This window comes from Mus pahari, chromosome 14, assembly GCF_900095145.1.
Source record: "Mus pahari chromosome 14, PAHARI_EIJ_v1.1, whole genome shotgun sequence".
Lineage (NCBI taxonomy): Eukaryota > Metazoa > Chordata > Mammalia > Rodentia > Muridae > Mus > Mus pahari.
Window position 1 is genome coordinate 29,747,562 of NC_034603.1, and position 15,797 is coordinate 29,763,358.

At 50.5% G+C, this 15,797-nt stretch overlaps 1 protein-coding gene across 1 annotated transcript in view; it reads right to left on the bottom strand.

Annotated features, from left to right (window-relative positions):
* The window catches only part of Slc5a10 (solute carrier family 5 member 10), a 47,627-nt gene extending 40,375 nt beyond the window's left edge, over positions 1 to 7,252 (bottom strand). Inside the window, exons 1-5 of the mRNA XM_021211954.2 lie at positions 6,976 to 7,252; positions 3,525 to 3,596; positions 2,993 to 3,097; positions 2,581 to 2,640; positions 2,350 to 2,454 (exon numbers count right to left, since the gene is read on the bottom strand). Coding sequence (XP_021067613.1) covers positions 2,350 to 2,454; positions 2,581 to 2,640; positions 2,993 to 3,097; positions 3,525 to 3,596; positions 6,976 to 7,086 — 453 coding nt within the window. The 5' untranslated portion in view covers positions 7,087 to 7,252. The remainder of the gene's footprint in view (positions 1 to 2,349; positions 2,455 to 2,580; positions 2,641 to 2,992; positions 3,098 to 3,524; positions 3,597 to 6,975) is intronic.
* Positions 7,253 to 15,797: the final 8,545 nt, after the last annotated feature.

A 15,797-nucleotide genomic window follows, 5' to 3' on the forward strand; every position in this document is an offset into this window, starting at 1 on the left:
TGTAGACCAGGCTGGCCTCGAACTCAGAAATCCACCTGCCTCTGCCTCCCAAGTGCTGGGATTAAAGGCGTGCGCCACCACGCCCGGCACCTGTGACTTTCATAGTCCCAGAAAAACGTCAATGGAAGGAAGGAAGGGAGGGAGGGAGGAAGGAAGGAAGAGGGAGAGAAAGTAAGGGGGTTGGACCTGTGGAGAAAGGGGCAGCAGGAGAGATTTGAGAATCCAGGGAGGTGGCAGTAGAGCATGCATCCCCAGAGAAGAGCGACTGCAGAGCCCTGAGACGCTGGTGCTTATGGAAGTGCGCGGAGGCCAAGTTGGCTGATGCGCAGTGTGCAACTCTAGGGGAGAGGGAGAGAGAGGCCAGTGAGGCAGCAGGAGCAGTGTGATGGATCACCTGTGGGCCATGGCTCGCCTAGACTGAGGGGCGGGTAGTGTCATGCTTCACGTCCCTACTTTCCAGAGGTTAAATGACTGGCCCAGAGCCCCACCGCGACGGAGCCGCATACAGACTCTTGGCTTTGAGCTGGGGTTGTGATTTTCCACACCTGCCATGTAGGTCTGCGTGCTGGAGCTCCAGTTTGAATAACAGCAGCAGGAGGGCCCTGTGACCTCTGCTTGGACGGGCTGTACAGACAGGCAGGGCGTTCCTGGGCTCTGTGTCTGGGCCTAGTGTGGCCCACGCACTTCAAATAGCTCCACTCCGAAGCCAAGACCCAGGGCGGGCCCAGCCTCTCCCAAACCAAGCGCAGCAATTAGTGTGCCTCCTCCCGCTTCTCCTCAGCCTCAGCGGCAGCCGCCTGGTGCTGAGGCAGGACCTTGACGTGACTGCTCCCCATTTACAGCTGGTAACTCGGAGTCACCCACAAGGCAGAGTCTGAAGCCACATCCTAGTCGTTGTGGTTCTGACAGAGATCTTAGCTGACCTTGGCCTGGCCACCATAACCTTTGTGAAGGACTCCGCAGCTGGCAGATGAGCCTGCCTCAAGGCCCCTCCTATGCACTGAGCGTCCCTCTGCCCTCTGAAGTCCTGCCCAGTGGCCCACTTGAAGCCTCCCAGTGTAAGGTCTTAGATGGGAAAGGAACCACCCCTGACTCGGCCCATTTCCTCGTTCCTTCATCCCCAGCTCAGCTGAGAGATTCTGCAAAGTTGGCCCTGGCTAGCCCCAGCTGATAACCCGCCAGTTCTGGGGCTCTCTGACCTCTCATAGCCTAAGGCTGCAGTCTCCTGTCCCACCGCTGCCCTGCAGAGCAGTTTGTCTGTCCCAGAGGCAGATGTGGCAGTTGGCTGGTTTTGTGGATGTTAGAACATGTTTACAAGTGTGCCCCAGTCCCCACCACTTCTCGTGGCTGACCTAGCTTCTCCTCAGAAGTTCCCGTCCTGAAAGTGTCCTTAGTAACGGTCCCCAGACACCTCTTATGAGGCCCCCCTCTCTCTTTCCTTGGCACTCCCCTGACCATCACATCCTCTTCATTGAGGCCCAGTCCCATATCTTCCTCATTTGAGACCCAGCTCGCCTGTCTTGTGTATCCATCCACCTCCTACTGGAGAGCGGGCCCTGGACAGGCCAGAAGCAGGCTTTCTCCACTCTGCCTGGCTTCCGGGAGGTAGGGTTGGTGGGGAAGGGGTATGAGTAAGAGGAAGAACAGGAGAGGGACAGTTCGACTCAAGGCCAGGCCCCTCCAGATTGGAATCTCCACAGAGAGGGAGCTATCATGTTCTCTGGGAACATCTAGGAAAGGCTGTGGTATGTATGCTGTTGCTGATGCTGTTGCAAACAGTCAGCACCCACCTCCCCAGGTCCTGACCTCCACAGGAGGCAGAGGATGAGGCTGGGCAGGCTCCCTCAGTGTGTGTCTGACTCAGGCTCCAGCTCCGCTCAGGAGCCTGCTGCTGATCCCTGAGGAACTGCCACAACTATGGGGCCTCCCCCAAAGTCCACCGACCTTCCCGCACAACCCCAGGTTCCCTATCTGTAAATCCAGGTGCTTGGACCAGACAGGCCCTGAGCTCCCACTTTAAGATTGGAGGTGAGCTTCCTGCTTCTGATCCCTCAGGGCCAGGTCCTAAGAGAAAGCTGTAGGCAGGTAGGAGGCCCAGTTAGACTTAGAGCATGAGACTGGCAGGCATCATGAGGCCTTTGGCTCCCTCTAGTGGTCAGATGTGGCTCACTTTGAAGAGCTCAGCTATCGTTCTACCTCTCTCCCTGGCTCTCGGTTTCTCTAGCTGGTGCACTCACACGTTGCTGGATGAGCTAGTCTCTAAGGCCCCTCCCATGCTGGGCTCCCGCAGATCCTGACAGTTTTCACACAGAAGCAGGCTGGGTAGGGGTGGGGGTGGGGGCAACTCACCGATATCTTGGTGAAGACAGACAGCATCAGGGACAGGACCGATAAGTAAGTGCGGATGCGCTGGCCACCAAAGCGCTTCTGAATGTATTCAGGCAAGGTGACGATCTGCGGAGGCAAAAGAGAAGAGGAACAAGGTGAGTATCATCGGGAGGGCCGGCCCCATCCAGAGGTCCTGTCCCTCCCGACTTGGTGAGGGTCAAGCCTCTGCCATGGCCCCAGGAAGAGACTCACCTCTGAAGATATGTAGATGGGTACAAACACCCACGCCAACGCCAAAAGCACATATGTGGCCTGTGAGGACAGAGGCATGGGAGGGTTGTGGGTTCAGCTCTCAATAGCTCTGCGCTGGCACACAACCAGATGTGGCAGAGCTGAGCAGAGCTGAGGTTACCCCCGCCCCTCCTGCTTTGCTGTGAGACGCTGAAAGCTTCTTGCGGACAGATGTCTCTGGACCGCCGGGCTGCCGGGCCTTCTGTATCTACAGACCAGCTAGCTGTGGCACACTTGGCACACTGCGTGCTACAGTCTGGCAGACCCTGGCTGATGCACACTGCTGGGAGTCCCTTCGTCCAGGGGCCAGTGAGCGGAGCCGTACCCTCTACCTCAGCCCTCCCACAGGTTGTGCCCATTCTCCAAGGCTCACATTCCACTCAAAGCCTGCCACAGCCAGGCCTCCAGCAGCGCCCGAGCCCGCCAATCCTACGAAGAGGCCAGAGCCCTCACTGCTTGCAAAGAGTGAGGCTCCAATCTGCAGGGGGGGAGGGGGAGAAAAAGTGATCACTGTGAGCCCATTACATCAGCTCCACCCGGACCAGAAACACCTCCTCCAACCTGGCAGGTCTAAAGGGGGGGGGCACGCCCTGTTCACATATAAGGATCCCAGGCTCAGGTGTACAAGTTGGGGTACCCATAGGTAAGCCACAAGGCCAAAAACAAAAACACAAACAAACAAAAAGCCCCAGAGTTTTTCAGACTCCAAACCCCTTTACAGAACTTAGAGCAGTTTGTCCCTACACAGGCAACTCGGGGGTCTCTTCCAGCCCAGGGTTATCCCACTGTGCTGGTGGTGTTAGACAGGGACCTTGATTGAGGCACATAAAGAGACCTTGGGGGAAGCAGATCCTGATGAAGTCAGCCCATGGACAAAGGAAAGGCTAGAAGGTGGGTGAACTCACCGGCCACCAAGTCATGTCCCGGCCTGCCAGGAAGTAGCCGCTCACTGTGTTCTTGTTGGCTCGACAAGCCGACTGCAAAAAAAGAGCAAAAGGCAGAAACTGCATTGAATGGAAGATGCTTCTGCCTCCGGCAAATGCCTGACAGCTCCTCTGTACTCTGAGCATTGCAATGCATGTGACCCACAAAGAGAAAACATGTACACACACACACACACATCCACACAATGGAATATTATTCAGTCAGGAAAAGATACACAGTTAACCTGCCTCCAGTTCATTTCCTGTTTCAGAGTTGGGCTGTATTGCTTTCCTAAGGCAGAATTCCTATTGGTCAAGCAAGAGGGGTTGGTTTTACAGATGGTTAAAAAAAAAAAAAAAGGCAAAAGAACCTCTAAATTGTCAACTCCAAAGTGACTGTCCTTTCGAGGCAGGGACCTTGGGTTCCTTTAGGTTTTCGGTGTAAGGAACAAGGCAGGGGAAACTGTATTTCCCATTCAGATGGAAACAGGCCTGTTTCACGGGCAGCAGAGGCTCTTCCTTCTGACACTTTGGAGCGGCGTGGAAGAAGCTGCTTTCACACTGGGGAAGTGGAACTTCAGTGTGACTGTCTCCACCTTGTTTTTTAGAATTTCTATTTTTATTGTATGCGTGTGGGTGTTTTGCCTGCATGTGTGACTTGCACCATGTGCATGTCTGGGGCTGTCAGAAACCAGAAGATGGTGTCAGGTTGTGATCCACCATGTGACTGGGAGTTGAACCCAGGTCTCATGGAAGAGCAGCAAGTGCGCTTAACCTCTGGGCCTTCTTTCTAGCCCTATGATTGACACCATTTGACTCAGCCTGGCCTGTGGGACTGAGTGTACTCTAAACTAGTCGTCTTTGTCACTTGTTTCTGTAACAGTCCCCCCCCCCCCTTGCATCAAACCTCCAGCATCAGAATCCTGTACAGTTATCATTTCTTGGAACATGTGGTCCAAACTCATCATTCAGATCTGCTGCTGCATCTTCCTGGTCACATGCCTCTCATTTTGTGTGTGTGTGTGTGTGTGTGTGTGTGTGTGTAGGTCAGACGATAAGGCCTGGTGTCAGCTCTCATCTCCCACTTTATTTGAGACAGGATCTCTTGCTGTTCAGCATTGAACATACCAGAAGCTGGCAGGACTGTGGACTTCTGGGACTCTCCTACCTGCCTCCCATCTCCTTGCCATGGAAACACTGGTCTCCTGGGTGCATGGGTTGAACAGGTTCTGGTTTTTGTTGTTTGTTTGTTTTGTTTTGTTTTTGAGACACGGTTTCTCTGTGTAGCCCTGGCTGTCCTGGAACTCACTTTGTAGACCAGGCTGGCCTTGAACTCAAGAGATCTGCCTGCCTCTGTTTCCAGAGTGCTGATCTCAAAGGTGTGCACTACCCCTGCTAGACTGAGTTCTGAGTGTTTGAACCCAGGCCCTCATGTGCTTTACCTACTGAGCTGTCTTCCAGCCTGTCCCTAGAAGGCTGCTGAGGGTGGCTGCTAGGGGCTGCAAGTGGCTCTGCAGGAGGTGGGCTTTGCTGGCTCAAGGCAAGGCTTGATCTGGCCAGAAAGAGGCTGTTTTCCCTGCATGCCTCAGCTCACTGGAGTCACACTGGCTCTCAGTCAGAAGCAGTTCCATGTGTCTATAGTCTTCCCCATGGAGCTCAATCATTTTTAGCCTTTGATTTGGAGTAAGAAATTGGCAGCTCACTGGAATACTAACAGGCCATGATGGGTTACAAATCAGCCTCATTTCAGCTCTGTGTCTCAGGAAATAGGGAGGCCTGACAGGAGGAGAGGCACCAGGAACATCCCAGCAGTGGACAGAGAGAGCACAAGCTCCCTGTCATATATGGACATGGCCTGTCCATATAATTTAGTATATTGATAATATAGAAGGTTATAGAAGGTATGTTATTGATAAGAAAATTAGAGGTATTATGAGAATTAGTAAAATACGACAGAGGGTTAGAGCATGTGGTTGGTAAGTGCCATCAAAGACCGGGCTGTTAAATATCACTTTGTAAAATACACACACAGACACAAACACACACTCACACACCACTCTACACACGCCACACACAAACATACTCATGCACCACACACACTGCATGCACATGCATTCACACCACACACACACACACACACACACACACACACACACACACACACCATGGGGCTCAGTGGTTAAGAGCATGGACTGCTCGTTCCAAAGATCTGGATTCAATCTCTAGCATCTACGTATCAGCTCACGAGCATCTATAACTCCAGTTCTAGAGGATCTGACGCTCTTCTGGCCTCTTTGGACACCAAGCAGGTATGCACACGGTGCACAGACATACACGCAGACGTAACACCCACTCACATAAAAATCAAATAAAAATTCAAATAAAACCAAACCAAAGCAGAATCTGAAAAGTACAAAAAAAAAAACAAAAACAAAAACAAAAAAAAACAAAACAAAACAAAACAAAAGGAGCAGAGCTGGGGTAAGAGGAGAACCCAGTTCTGCTGATGGCCATAAGTCATCTAGCATTCGATCACATAATTAATTGTATCAGTGCCGCCGCAGCCGCCGTCGCCACCACTGCCACCACCGCTGCCACCACCACCACCACCACCACCACCACCACCACCAGCATCAACACTATGTCCATACCACTAGCCACTACAGTCCTACTGGTACTACCACTGCTATAGATTCAACGGTGGCAACAGGGTCCTGTCTTCACCCGGTCTCTTTGGTAGATCTCATCCTGTGAAGTAGGTACAGTCCTTGCCCTACAATACTAAGTGAACATGTCTGCTCTCCCATTTCCCAGGCTCTTATCTTGGAACAGGATTTATAGGAGGAAAGAAAGGGATAATGGCTCTCCTATGGAGAACCTCAGGGTTCCAAGGCTGAGGCAGGGAACTGTCCTAAACATGGTGCAGTGAGGTGGACGAGGCTGGTTTGCTGCACTGCCTCCCATTTAGGAGCACCCTAAAGACTGGCATTGAGATGACAGCAAAAGGGGCCCACGGGGGGCCCATTCCCAGTCTGTGGACCCCTGGGTAAGTTGAACCCCCATTGCTTTGACTTTTTATCTACGTGCAAGCCTGACCCTCCCGGAGGTTGGGCGTGGGGTAGATGGGACCCAGGGGAGGGCGTGACAACTACACCACAGGGTGTTTGTTGTCCGTGGATCTTCTGCTGGCTTGAATAGCCTGTCTGTGTTCTCCAGAGAGAAACTGAGCTCTGCAGCTACTGAGCAGGGTAGGACTATCAGCAGTTTCCAATCCTCGAACATCCTCCCACTTCTGGATTCTGGGCACAGCTAGGGACTCACCATAATCCTAGTGTTCAGGCAGCAGACCACCAAATAAAGCCCATACAGACACTCAGGAATGTGCTGGCCCCAGTTCTGCCTGAGAGCCCAGTGGGCCACTGCAGGTTCTTACCCATATGCCCACGGCCACATTCAAGGCAAAATAGACAGCGATGACAATGATGTCCGTGACGCTCAGCTGGGATCCTGGAACATGGACATCCCCAGTGGAGTTTCCAGCCATCCTGCAGCAAGCACCGCGCCAAGCCCGGGGGCTGAGGAGAAGTGAGGTGATGAAGGGCTTTCTGAGTGGAATTAATTGATCATTAAGCCAAATGAGAAACTGACATCTACAGCCCACAATGTGGCCTCGTGCCCAGGGACTGCTTCAAAGCACAGGGAGGTCCCCCTTTGCTCTGCAGTGGCAGGTGAATCCCAGAGGGCAGGGACTGGGGTGTTCTGGGAGGAGGGCGGGCAGAGGAAAGGAACCCTTCTTAAACTCTGAGTGGGTTGGGAGAGAAAGGGCAAAGGTCTGGGTGAGATGCCAATGCCCCGTTTAGCGTCACCTATATTTCATTTACTTGAGCGTGGAGCAGTAGGATGGCTGCCTCGCCTCTAAAGACATCTCCCTGAGGGACAGGCTTGCCTCTGGAGTCAGCAGGCTGATCTAAACTCAAGATGGTGGCTCCTGACAATGCCAGGAGAGTCCCTATGCCAGGCTCTGAATCCCGTCGCCATCATCTCTACTATTCTTCTAGCAAGCAAGACAGACCTGATCCTACCACTCGGCCATCCATTTACCCAGCCTGGGCCAGGACCTGTCAAATACCAAGGCCCCCTTCCCATCCTGTAGCTGCTCCTATGTCACGAGCAAAGTCACCACACAGTGTAGGTGATATCTTAGTCTAGCCAAGGAACAGAGGCTGAAGGCTAAGTTGTCTGTCCCCACCATTCAAGAGGCAGAGCTAAGTTCTCTGTAGATATAGTCCTGGCTCTCAGTATGATGGCAGTGGTGGCTCTGGTTTCACTGAAACTCCACCAAGGCCTGCCACCCAGGCACCAGGGACATTAGTGCTCGGTGACTGCATCATGCTCTGCTCAGTTCTTTGGAGTGTTTGGAGTTTAACTTTACATGAAACCCTTCCAAAAGCGTTAATGAGTGAGCGTCTGCCACCAGGAACACATGGCATACAATCTCACCTAGCCTGCTACTAGGCAACTAAACTACTGAGCAGAAACTAAAGGTTAACTCTTCTGTGTAGGACAAGATCGAGACAGGAACTTTGAGTTTCTACCGAGCACAGGATTCAGCAGGCTTAAATGGCTCTGTCTCCATGCTACTGCAAGCTGACCTCAGTGCAAGTGATTGCCTGCAGTATCTGTGATTCAAATACCTACTCACACCAATCAGAAAGACCCATAGGGTGACAAACAGATTTATTGAGAGTGGTGGTTTGAATAAGAATGTCCCTCCAACTCCCTTCCCACCATAGGCTCATTTCCTAGTGAATGTTCAGTCACTAGGAAATGGCATTGTTTGAAAAGATTAGAAGGATTAGGTGTGGTCTTATTGGGGGAAATGTGTCACTGAGATTTCAAAAGCCCATGCTAGGCCCAGTCTCTTCTTCTCCTTTTGGATCAGGATGTAGCTCTCAATTGATGTTCCAGTGCCATGCTTGCTGCCTTATTCCCTGCTATGATGATAATGGACTGACCCTCTGAAACTGTAGCAAGGCCCGGTTAAATGTCTTCCTGTAGAAAAGTTGCTTTGGTCAAACAGGGACTAAATCGCTGAGTCTGTCTCATCAATATGAGAGGCTGAACCAACAGGCATTGGCACCTCTCCTCAGCAGGAAGGAAGGTACTGACAGACAACCTTGCCTGTCTCCAATCAAAGAAAAATTTCAAAAGAAAACGGATTTGCTTGTTCTTCACTGAAGAATTCAAGCACAGGGGAAATGACACCTCTGCCCCTGTGCCCAGCCATGCCCACATTTACACACATGAAAAAGGACACAGCCCTTCTGGTCAACTCAGCCCAGTTGAGAAGAAATCTGCCTCTCAGTCCATTTTCTGTCACGATAACGGAATACCGCAGACGAGGAAGTTTGTAAAGAATAAAGATGCCGCCCATTGCTCTGGAAACTGGCCAGAGGGACACATATGGAGTGGCCCTTCTTTTGGGTGGGCAACCCTAAAACTCCAGAAGCATGGCAGAGAGGCATGTTATCCAAGAGATTATAGCCAGCCTTTGAAAACAGACCCCGCTCTTGAGCTATACAACCTGTTGATCAGGGATCATACCCTAATCACTTCTCGAAGTCTCCACCTGGCTCTGTAGTATTAGTTTCCAATAAGTGAGGTTTGGGGATGTGTTCAAACTATAGAACCATCCATCCATCCATCCATCCATCCATCTATCCATCCATCCAGAGAAACTCCCCTTACTCATGAGAACCACCTTCTGGATGAGCGAGTCAGTCATCTGTGTGGGGGTTGGGAGCAGAGCAAGACAAATGTGTAACTGACACAGAGGACTGGTACCCACCAAGCGTGAAATTGATGAATACAACCAGGTCAAAGGCTGTGGCAGGCCAGAAGTGACTTCTGGAACGCACCGCAGAGGGAAGCATATTCCTGTGGGAGGGAGGTGACCGGGAAGAGCAGCTCCATTAGAGAATTCAGACCAGAGAGCAGCTTCTTCTGGGTCGTCTCAGAGAGGGGCTGGGAATTTTGACTTTGCTAACCAGGCTCCTTCTCAAGAGGGCCTCCCTGAAGTGAATGAGGGTGTTCTAGTCCGTTTCCTCCAAGCTGGAAGCAGCTACAGCTTTTGCTGGGGAGACATCTGAAGGATTTTTCTCTCTTAAGTGTCCTGGGTCTGTGGCACAGGTCTGACTAGCACACGGTGTGGATGAGCAGGAAAGAGCTGGATGCCCAGTACTAATGAGTCTGATCAGGGGGTAAGCTAAGCATAAGGCCACGCTGTGCTTCATCTATGGATGTATTGCTTGTTCCTGCTACTGTCGACTGCCTCTCTGTAACTACAGGGAAGTCACAGAGCTGAGCAAGGCAGAGCAGGGCAGGACTCTGGAAATACCCTCCACAGCCTCCCAGGCAAGGAGATGTGGGCATAATGAGGCCTTCAGGCTGGGGATGTCACATCCAGGGAAAAGGGCAGGTGGCTTCATGCAGGGGAATGGAAGACAGGCTAAAAAGTAAATGGCAGAGCTAGTTAATAAAAGACAGACAGACAGGCAATAGATAGAGGCTTAGGTTCAAGGGGGACACTGAGGCGGACTATCATTTTGAGCAAGAGATTTATCAGAAGCATTGCTAATAGCACATTAACACAGGCCAATGGGCAGGTGCATGTCAGGTGCTCGGAGGACACTTCAGACTCACAAGGCTGCTCCTTGGAGGTCTCAGGGGGGGGGGTTCATGGGGTCAGGGTGTTTCTTATTCCCTTGTGGGTGGCAGAGGAGAGGAGAGAGGTAGGTTACTGAATTGCCAAGAGGGAATGTGTAACTCTGTAGAAACTGAGGAAGAGGGGCACACCAGTCGAGCTGTGCCCATTATACTAGTGAGAGGGATGTGCTGCCTCAGGTAGCTCTCTCATGTCCCAAAGCCTGGCAACCTGAGGTCCGTACACTTCCTTAGGGAAGTGAGACTGGCACCTGTTCTCCTGACATCACAGCACCTGAGGTATCTGTTAGGGAGATAGAGCCACACACAGGATCTGAAAATGGGGATTGATATTTCCAGAGCAAAGAGGCTGCTGCAGGTGAGCTTGGCCCAACAGAAGTCTGATCTGGATTCTAACAGATAGGCAAACAAGTGATGCTAGGTGGCTAGATAGATGATACATGGATAGACAGACAGACAGATGATTGATAATGGATAGATGATGGGTGGATGAGAGATAGATAGATAGATAGATAGATAGATAGATAGATAGATAGATAGATAGATAGATGGATGATAGATGGGTAAATTAATAAATTAATAGGTTATAGATAGGGAGATGATAGATGAGGAGAGATAAGAGACATATGATAGATGATGGATAATGGATGGTAGATGGATAGATTAATAATAGGTTGGTTATAGATATGTAGATGATAGGTGATAGAAGACAACAGACAGATGGTAGAAAGATCCTCTCATTCCACACAAACCACATATCTGAACTGCTGGAATGTCTAGGACTCAAAGCAGGCTTGCACAGAGGGGAGAGGACAAAGGGTAAGACAATCATCACCTTTCATGCTCCGACATGGCCTGAGCGTTCTGTAAGACTGCAGCCTTTGCCTTGGCTCAGGTGAGCAACCCTCAATCATGCTGGAGCTCCTCTGGGCTGGTTCAGGCTGGTTCTAACTTCTACTTAGAAAAGCCTGGGGAGAGTCCTGTGCGGACTTGATGTAAGGCAGCGAGCATGAACCTGCCCTTCCATTCACTCATCAAACCCAGACAAATGACACTTCCTAAGTCACTGCCCACCTGTGTGCAGCACCTGCATTTACTGGGCAGTGACCTCCTGGTGGCCCTTCCTGCCCAGCTTCCCTTCTGATTGCTGATCCAGTGGCTGAGGTTTTGGGTGCTCAAGCCCAGGTGGCCACAGTCCAGCCCTCATCATCTCTACCTCTTCTGCAAAGCTTCCAGGACTCAGCAGGAACCCTGGAGGCCAGCTCAGGTCCCCAGTCATCCCGATCACCATCACTGACACTTACTGAGTGTTCACTGTGCGTCCAGGCACTGTCTACCCAACACTCCCAACTCTCTGGTTAATGTCACTGTAACCAAATACCTGATGAGAACCAACATAGAGAAAGAGTTTATTTCAGTTTAGACTCATAATACAGGAGGCAAGGCAGCTTGAGGCTGGTCTCATTCTAGTGTTAGATCTAAAGTTAGATGGAGTGCCCTCTAAGCCTCCCCCTTTGTCCACCAGCCAGGCTTCAGCTTTTTAAGGTTCTGCAACCTCCCAAGTTGGCACCACCGGCTAACACATGAGCCTATGGGGCAGATCTCACATTCAATCCACAGCATTAATTACCCAAGGCATAGAGACAGTAAGAAACCCAATGAAGGTCACACAGTAACTGAGAGGGAAGGATCCAACTGTCTACCCACCCAGGTTTCACCTGATGTCTGCTGTGGACCATCACAGGCTTTCAGTGAACAAAGGGTCCTGTTATAATGTCTGTCCTGGACTGTCCCAAGGAGTCTCATGCTGAGTGAAGGAAAAGTCTAAAGCCCGGTACCAAATAGAAGAGGAGAGTCACCACACCATTCCCACAACTCATCATAGCCCAGTCGATGGATCGGCAGTGGACATGACCACACCTTGGGCAGGATTACTTAGTTACACATATCACTTGCTTTCTCTTGAAACCTAAACCTCTGTCAGGCCCTCTGGAAGATGGACTTGGGCCAGGAAGTATCACAGGCAGGTCCTTTTGTTTTCCCTCCGAGTGTGGCCTCAGAAAATACATTTTCTCTGCTTTGTCTGTTTAATTGGCCCACTGAAGATAAGCATCCAAGACCTAGCTTGCTAGGTCTGCCCAGACTCAAAAGTGTCAACACAGCTCACATCGTGTACTCATGGTGGTGCCTGCCTTGAATCTCAGCCCTTGTGAGTTGGGAGGAGGAGGCAGGGGGCTCTGTGTGAATTCGAGGCTAGGTGGTCTACAAAGGAGCTCCAGCCCAGCAAGGGACCCTGTGAGGATGGTCTAGCGACAACACTCCCTTTTATTCCTGGAAATGTTTCAAATTAAGAATGTGACACCCTGCCAGGTGTGGTGGCGCACGCCTTTAATCCCAGCACTCGGGAGGCAGAGGCAGGCGGATTTCTGAGTTCGAGGCCAGCCTGGTCTACAGAGTGAGTTCCAGGACAGCCAGGCTGTACAGAGAAACCCTGTCTCAAAAAGAAAGAAAGAAAGAAAGAAAAAGTAAAGGAATGTGACACCCTCGTTAAATGCCATGTGGACTGCACACAGTGCTAAGTGAATTTCCCAGGAAAGCAGAAAAAGGCATACGAGTGTTTATTAGGATACATTGGTCTGGCTGAGGTAGGAGGGACTGTGTGCTGGAGAGGAGCTGAAGTAAGTCATCTATAGAAGCTGAGGGGCTGTTAATTAGTCATCTCACGGGCCCTTTGTGTGGGGCCTATGGCTGAGTGGATAAGCCAGTCTTGTTAGAATTTTATTGTTGTGAATATATGATGGGAGGGGTGGGCATGTCACAGTACACACATGGAGGTCAGAGGACAACTTGTGGAGTTGATTTTGTTTTTCCAGTTTCACATGAGTTCTGTGGATCAAGTTCAGGTGTTAGGCTTGCATGACAAGTGTCTTATCCACTGAGCCATCTCACCAGCCCTCACTGCTTCTGTTAATACTTTCTTTTAGGTTATTGAGTTACTAGCAACTACTTATGTGGGTCTCGTTGTTGTTTCATACGTGTTGCCTCAGTTTTGTACTGCCCTAAAAACACCCGTGACACACATCCTCCAACGAGGCCATTCCTAAATAGTTCCACTAACTGGGGACTAAGCATTGAGACCCATGAGTCTATGGGGTCGTTCTCATTCACAGGACCACACATGTATGGTGGGTTAGTCATTTCCATCTCCATTGCCGTCTTCTCCTGAAACTCTTTCAGAGAAACCTCCCTCCAATGTCCACGTCTTTCTCGTGTGCCCCACTAAACTTAGCTAGGATGTTGGCAGGGGCGTGGGTGGGCAGGTCATTCACTGAAGCATGGGTAAGTCACTGAGGAGAATGGCACACTTGACACACCTCCCCGGGAACATTATCCCATCTTCCTCAGCAGCAGCTTCTGGTACTAAAGCAAGCTGGCAGGGAAGGAGCATCCAGTTTGGTTCCAACTTGATTTCTGTGTTCTGAAACCATGGGGTTGGTGAGTTCAGCAGCAGTACCTTACTATCACATTCAGGCGGGCGAGCCGCTAAGATTTCCCTTACCAATATGGCATCCCATACCTATCAGACTATTGAGACAATGGGCCCCAAGAAACTGGAATTTCCCCCAAGGATCTCATCCTGGAGAAATTGTCCTCCAAAGAGATGTACCATCTGTGAGATTACCTTGGAGGAAAGACCAGCATTGAGGCAGACTTGATCAGGACGGCTGAGCTAAGCATGCTCACTAACTCTGAACCTCCAACCTCCTAAAGATTGACTGGGGTGTGTGGTGGGAGCTCTTCCCAAAGCGGCCATGTTGAATACATCTCCTCCTTTTGTTTTTCTAATTGTCCCACTGCAGGTGGGGGTACAGACTAAATTGCTGGGGCTGCCAGCACCCTGCTCTGGCCCTAAGGCCCCCAGTACCACTTTCATGCAGATGCAGGCACCATGAATGTTTGGTTAATCCTTGGTGTCAAAGTCCTCCACTTCTCTGAGCCAGCTTCCTTGTACTTCAAACATGGAGCAGTGATAAAGTGATAACGCTGCTTTATCACCATTGGGACAACCCCCTGGTGTACAGTGCATTCAATTAAGGGTAGTAATTTTCATTTACAGTTGTCACAGAACTTGCCAACCTTTTTTTTTTTTTTTTTTAACTTTTAAGTGTAAATATTAATTACCACCCAAAAGTTAGATAGGCAGCCGGCCACTCAACAAAGTTCAGATTCAGATCAAAGCAGACAAGCAGGTAAAACGAGGCTATGAGGGACTGCTGGGTTATGCCCCAGCTCTGTTGCCTGTATGGCAGACCTGTGGTGTGGTCATCTTGGGGACCTAGAGTGTTAGATAATTAACATTCAGAGCCAGTTGCACTTTACAGATCTAGTGGTGGGAATTAGATAGAGGCTGAGGTCCTTTAAAAAAAACTCACATTCACTTATGTATTTATTTATATAGTGTATATGCATGCTCATGCACCTTCCATGTGTGTATGCCATGGCACGTATGCAGAGGTTAAAGGATGATCTGTGGAAATTAGTTCTGTCATGTGGGGGCCAGGGATCGAACTCAGGTCATTAGCAGCTGTACCCAGCAGCCATCTTGCTACCCAGGACTGGTCATCTTTAAGCATACAGTGGACCACCCCAGTAAGGAAACCACTTGCCTTTCTGTATAAGGCTCTCTTAGTCTAGCGTTGTCTATTTGTCTGTCACTGATTAGTTCTCAACCAACATGAGACCCACTCTTAGTGCCAAGGACAGCTTAATACCGTCTCATTTCTCCTCCAGACTCCTAACTGCCATGAGGGGAGCAGGGATGGCTGGGGGTGAGGGAAAGGGCAGGCAGCTGGGAAGACCCTCTAGGCCCTAGAGACTTTTATAGTTTGGGTGGATAAACCAGGCAGCAGACCAGGCCAAGGTGTTCCACGTGGGAGAGGTTTATTATGCGGGAATGGGGGGGCAGCGAAGCGGGTAGAAGGGTAGAGGAGAGAGAGAGAGAGAAAGAGGGAGGAGAGAAGGTGAAGAGAGCGAGAAGATGGCTTCCCATTTTATAGGGAAAATGACATCACACCAGTGAGGGTGGGAACTGAGCCAAGTGGATTGTGGGATTGAAGGTCGTTGTCCTGGCAATGCAGGTCAAGGGTCACATGGTTAGGCGGGGCTTGGAGTATCCTGGTGCTAACATTCCTCCCTTCTTGTTATTATAAAAGGAGAAAAAGAGAGGGGAAACCAACGGTGAAGAGGGAATAGGGGCGTCGTGTCTCTTAAGCTGCTTCCTGCTGTTTAGGGGCGTCATCAATTTTCAGGGTATATCTGGTCTTCACCATCGGAATTTGTATGGCAATCGTCTGAGTCAGGTTCTCCTATGGACAGTGATTTCTTTGTGGGCAGCGGCTGGTAATCCTGTAACAGGAGCTGAATAACAGCTTGGTTAGAAATTTCTGTACTTGTCACTGAAGGAAGGTAGAGACAAGATTACTAAGACAAGGGGCATTGAGACATTATTGTCCCTGGATGTGGATGATACTT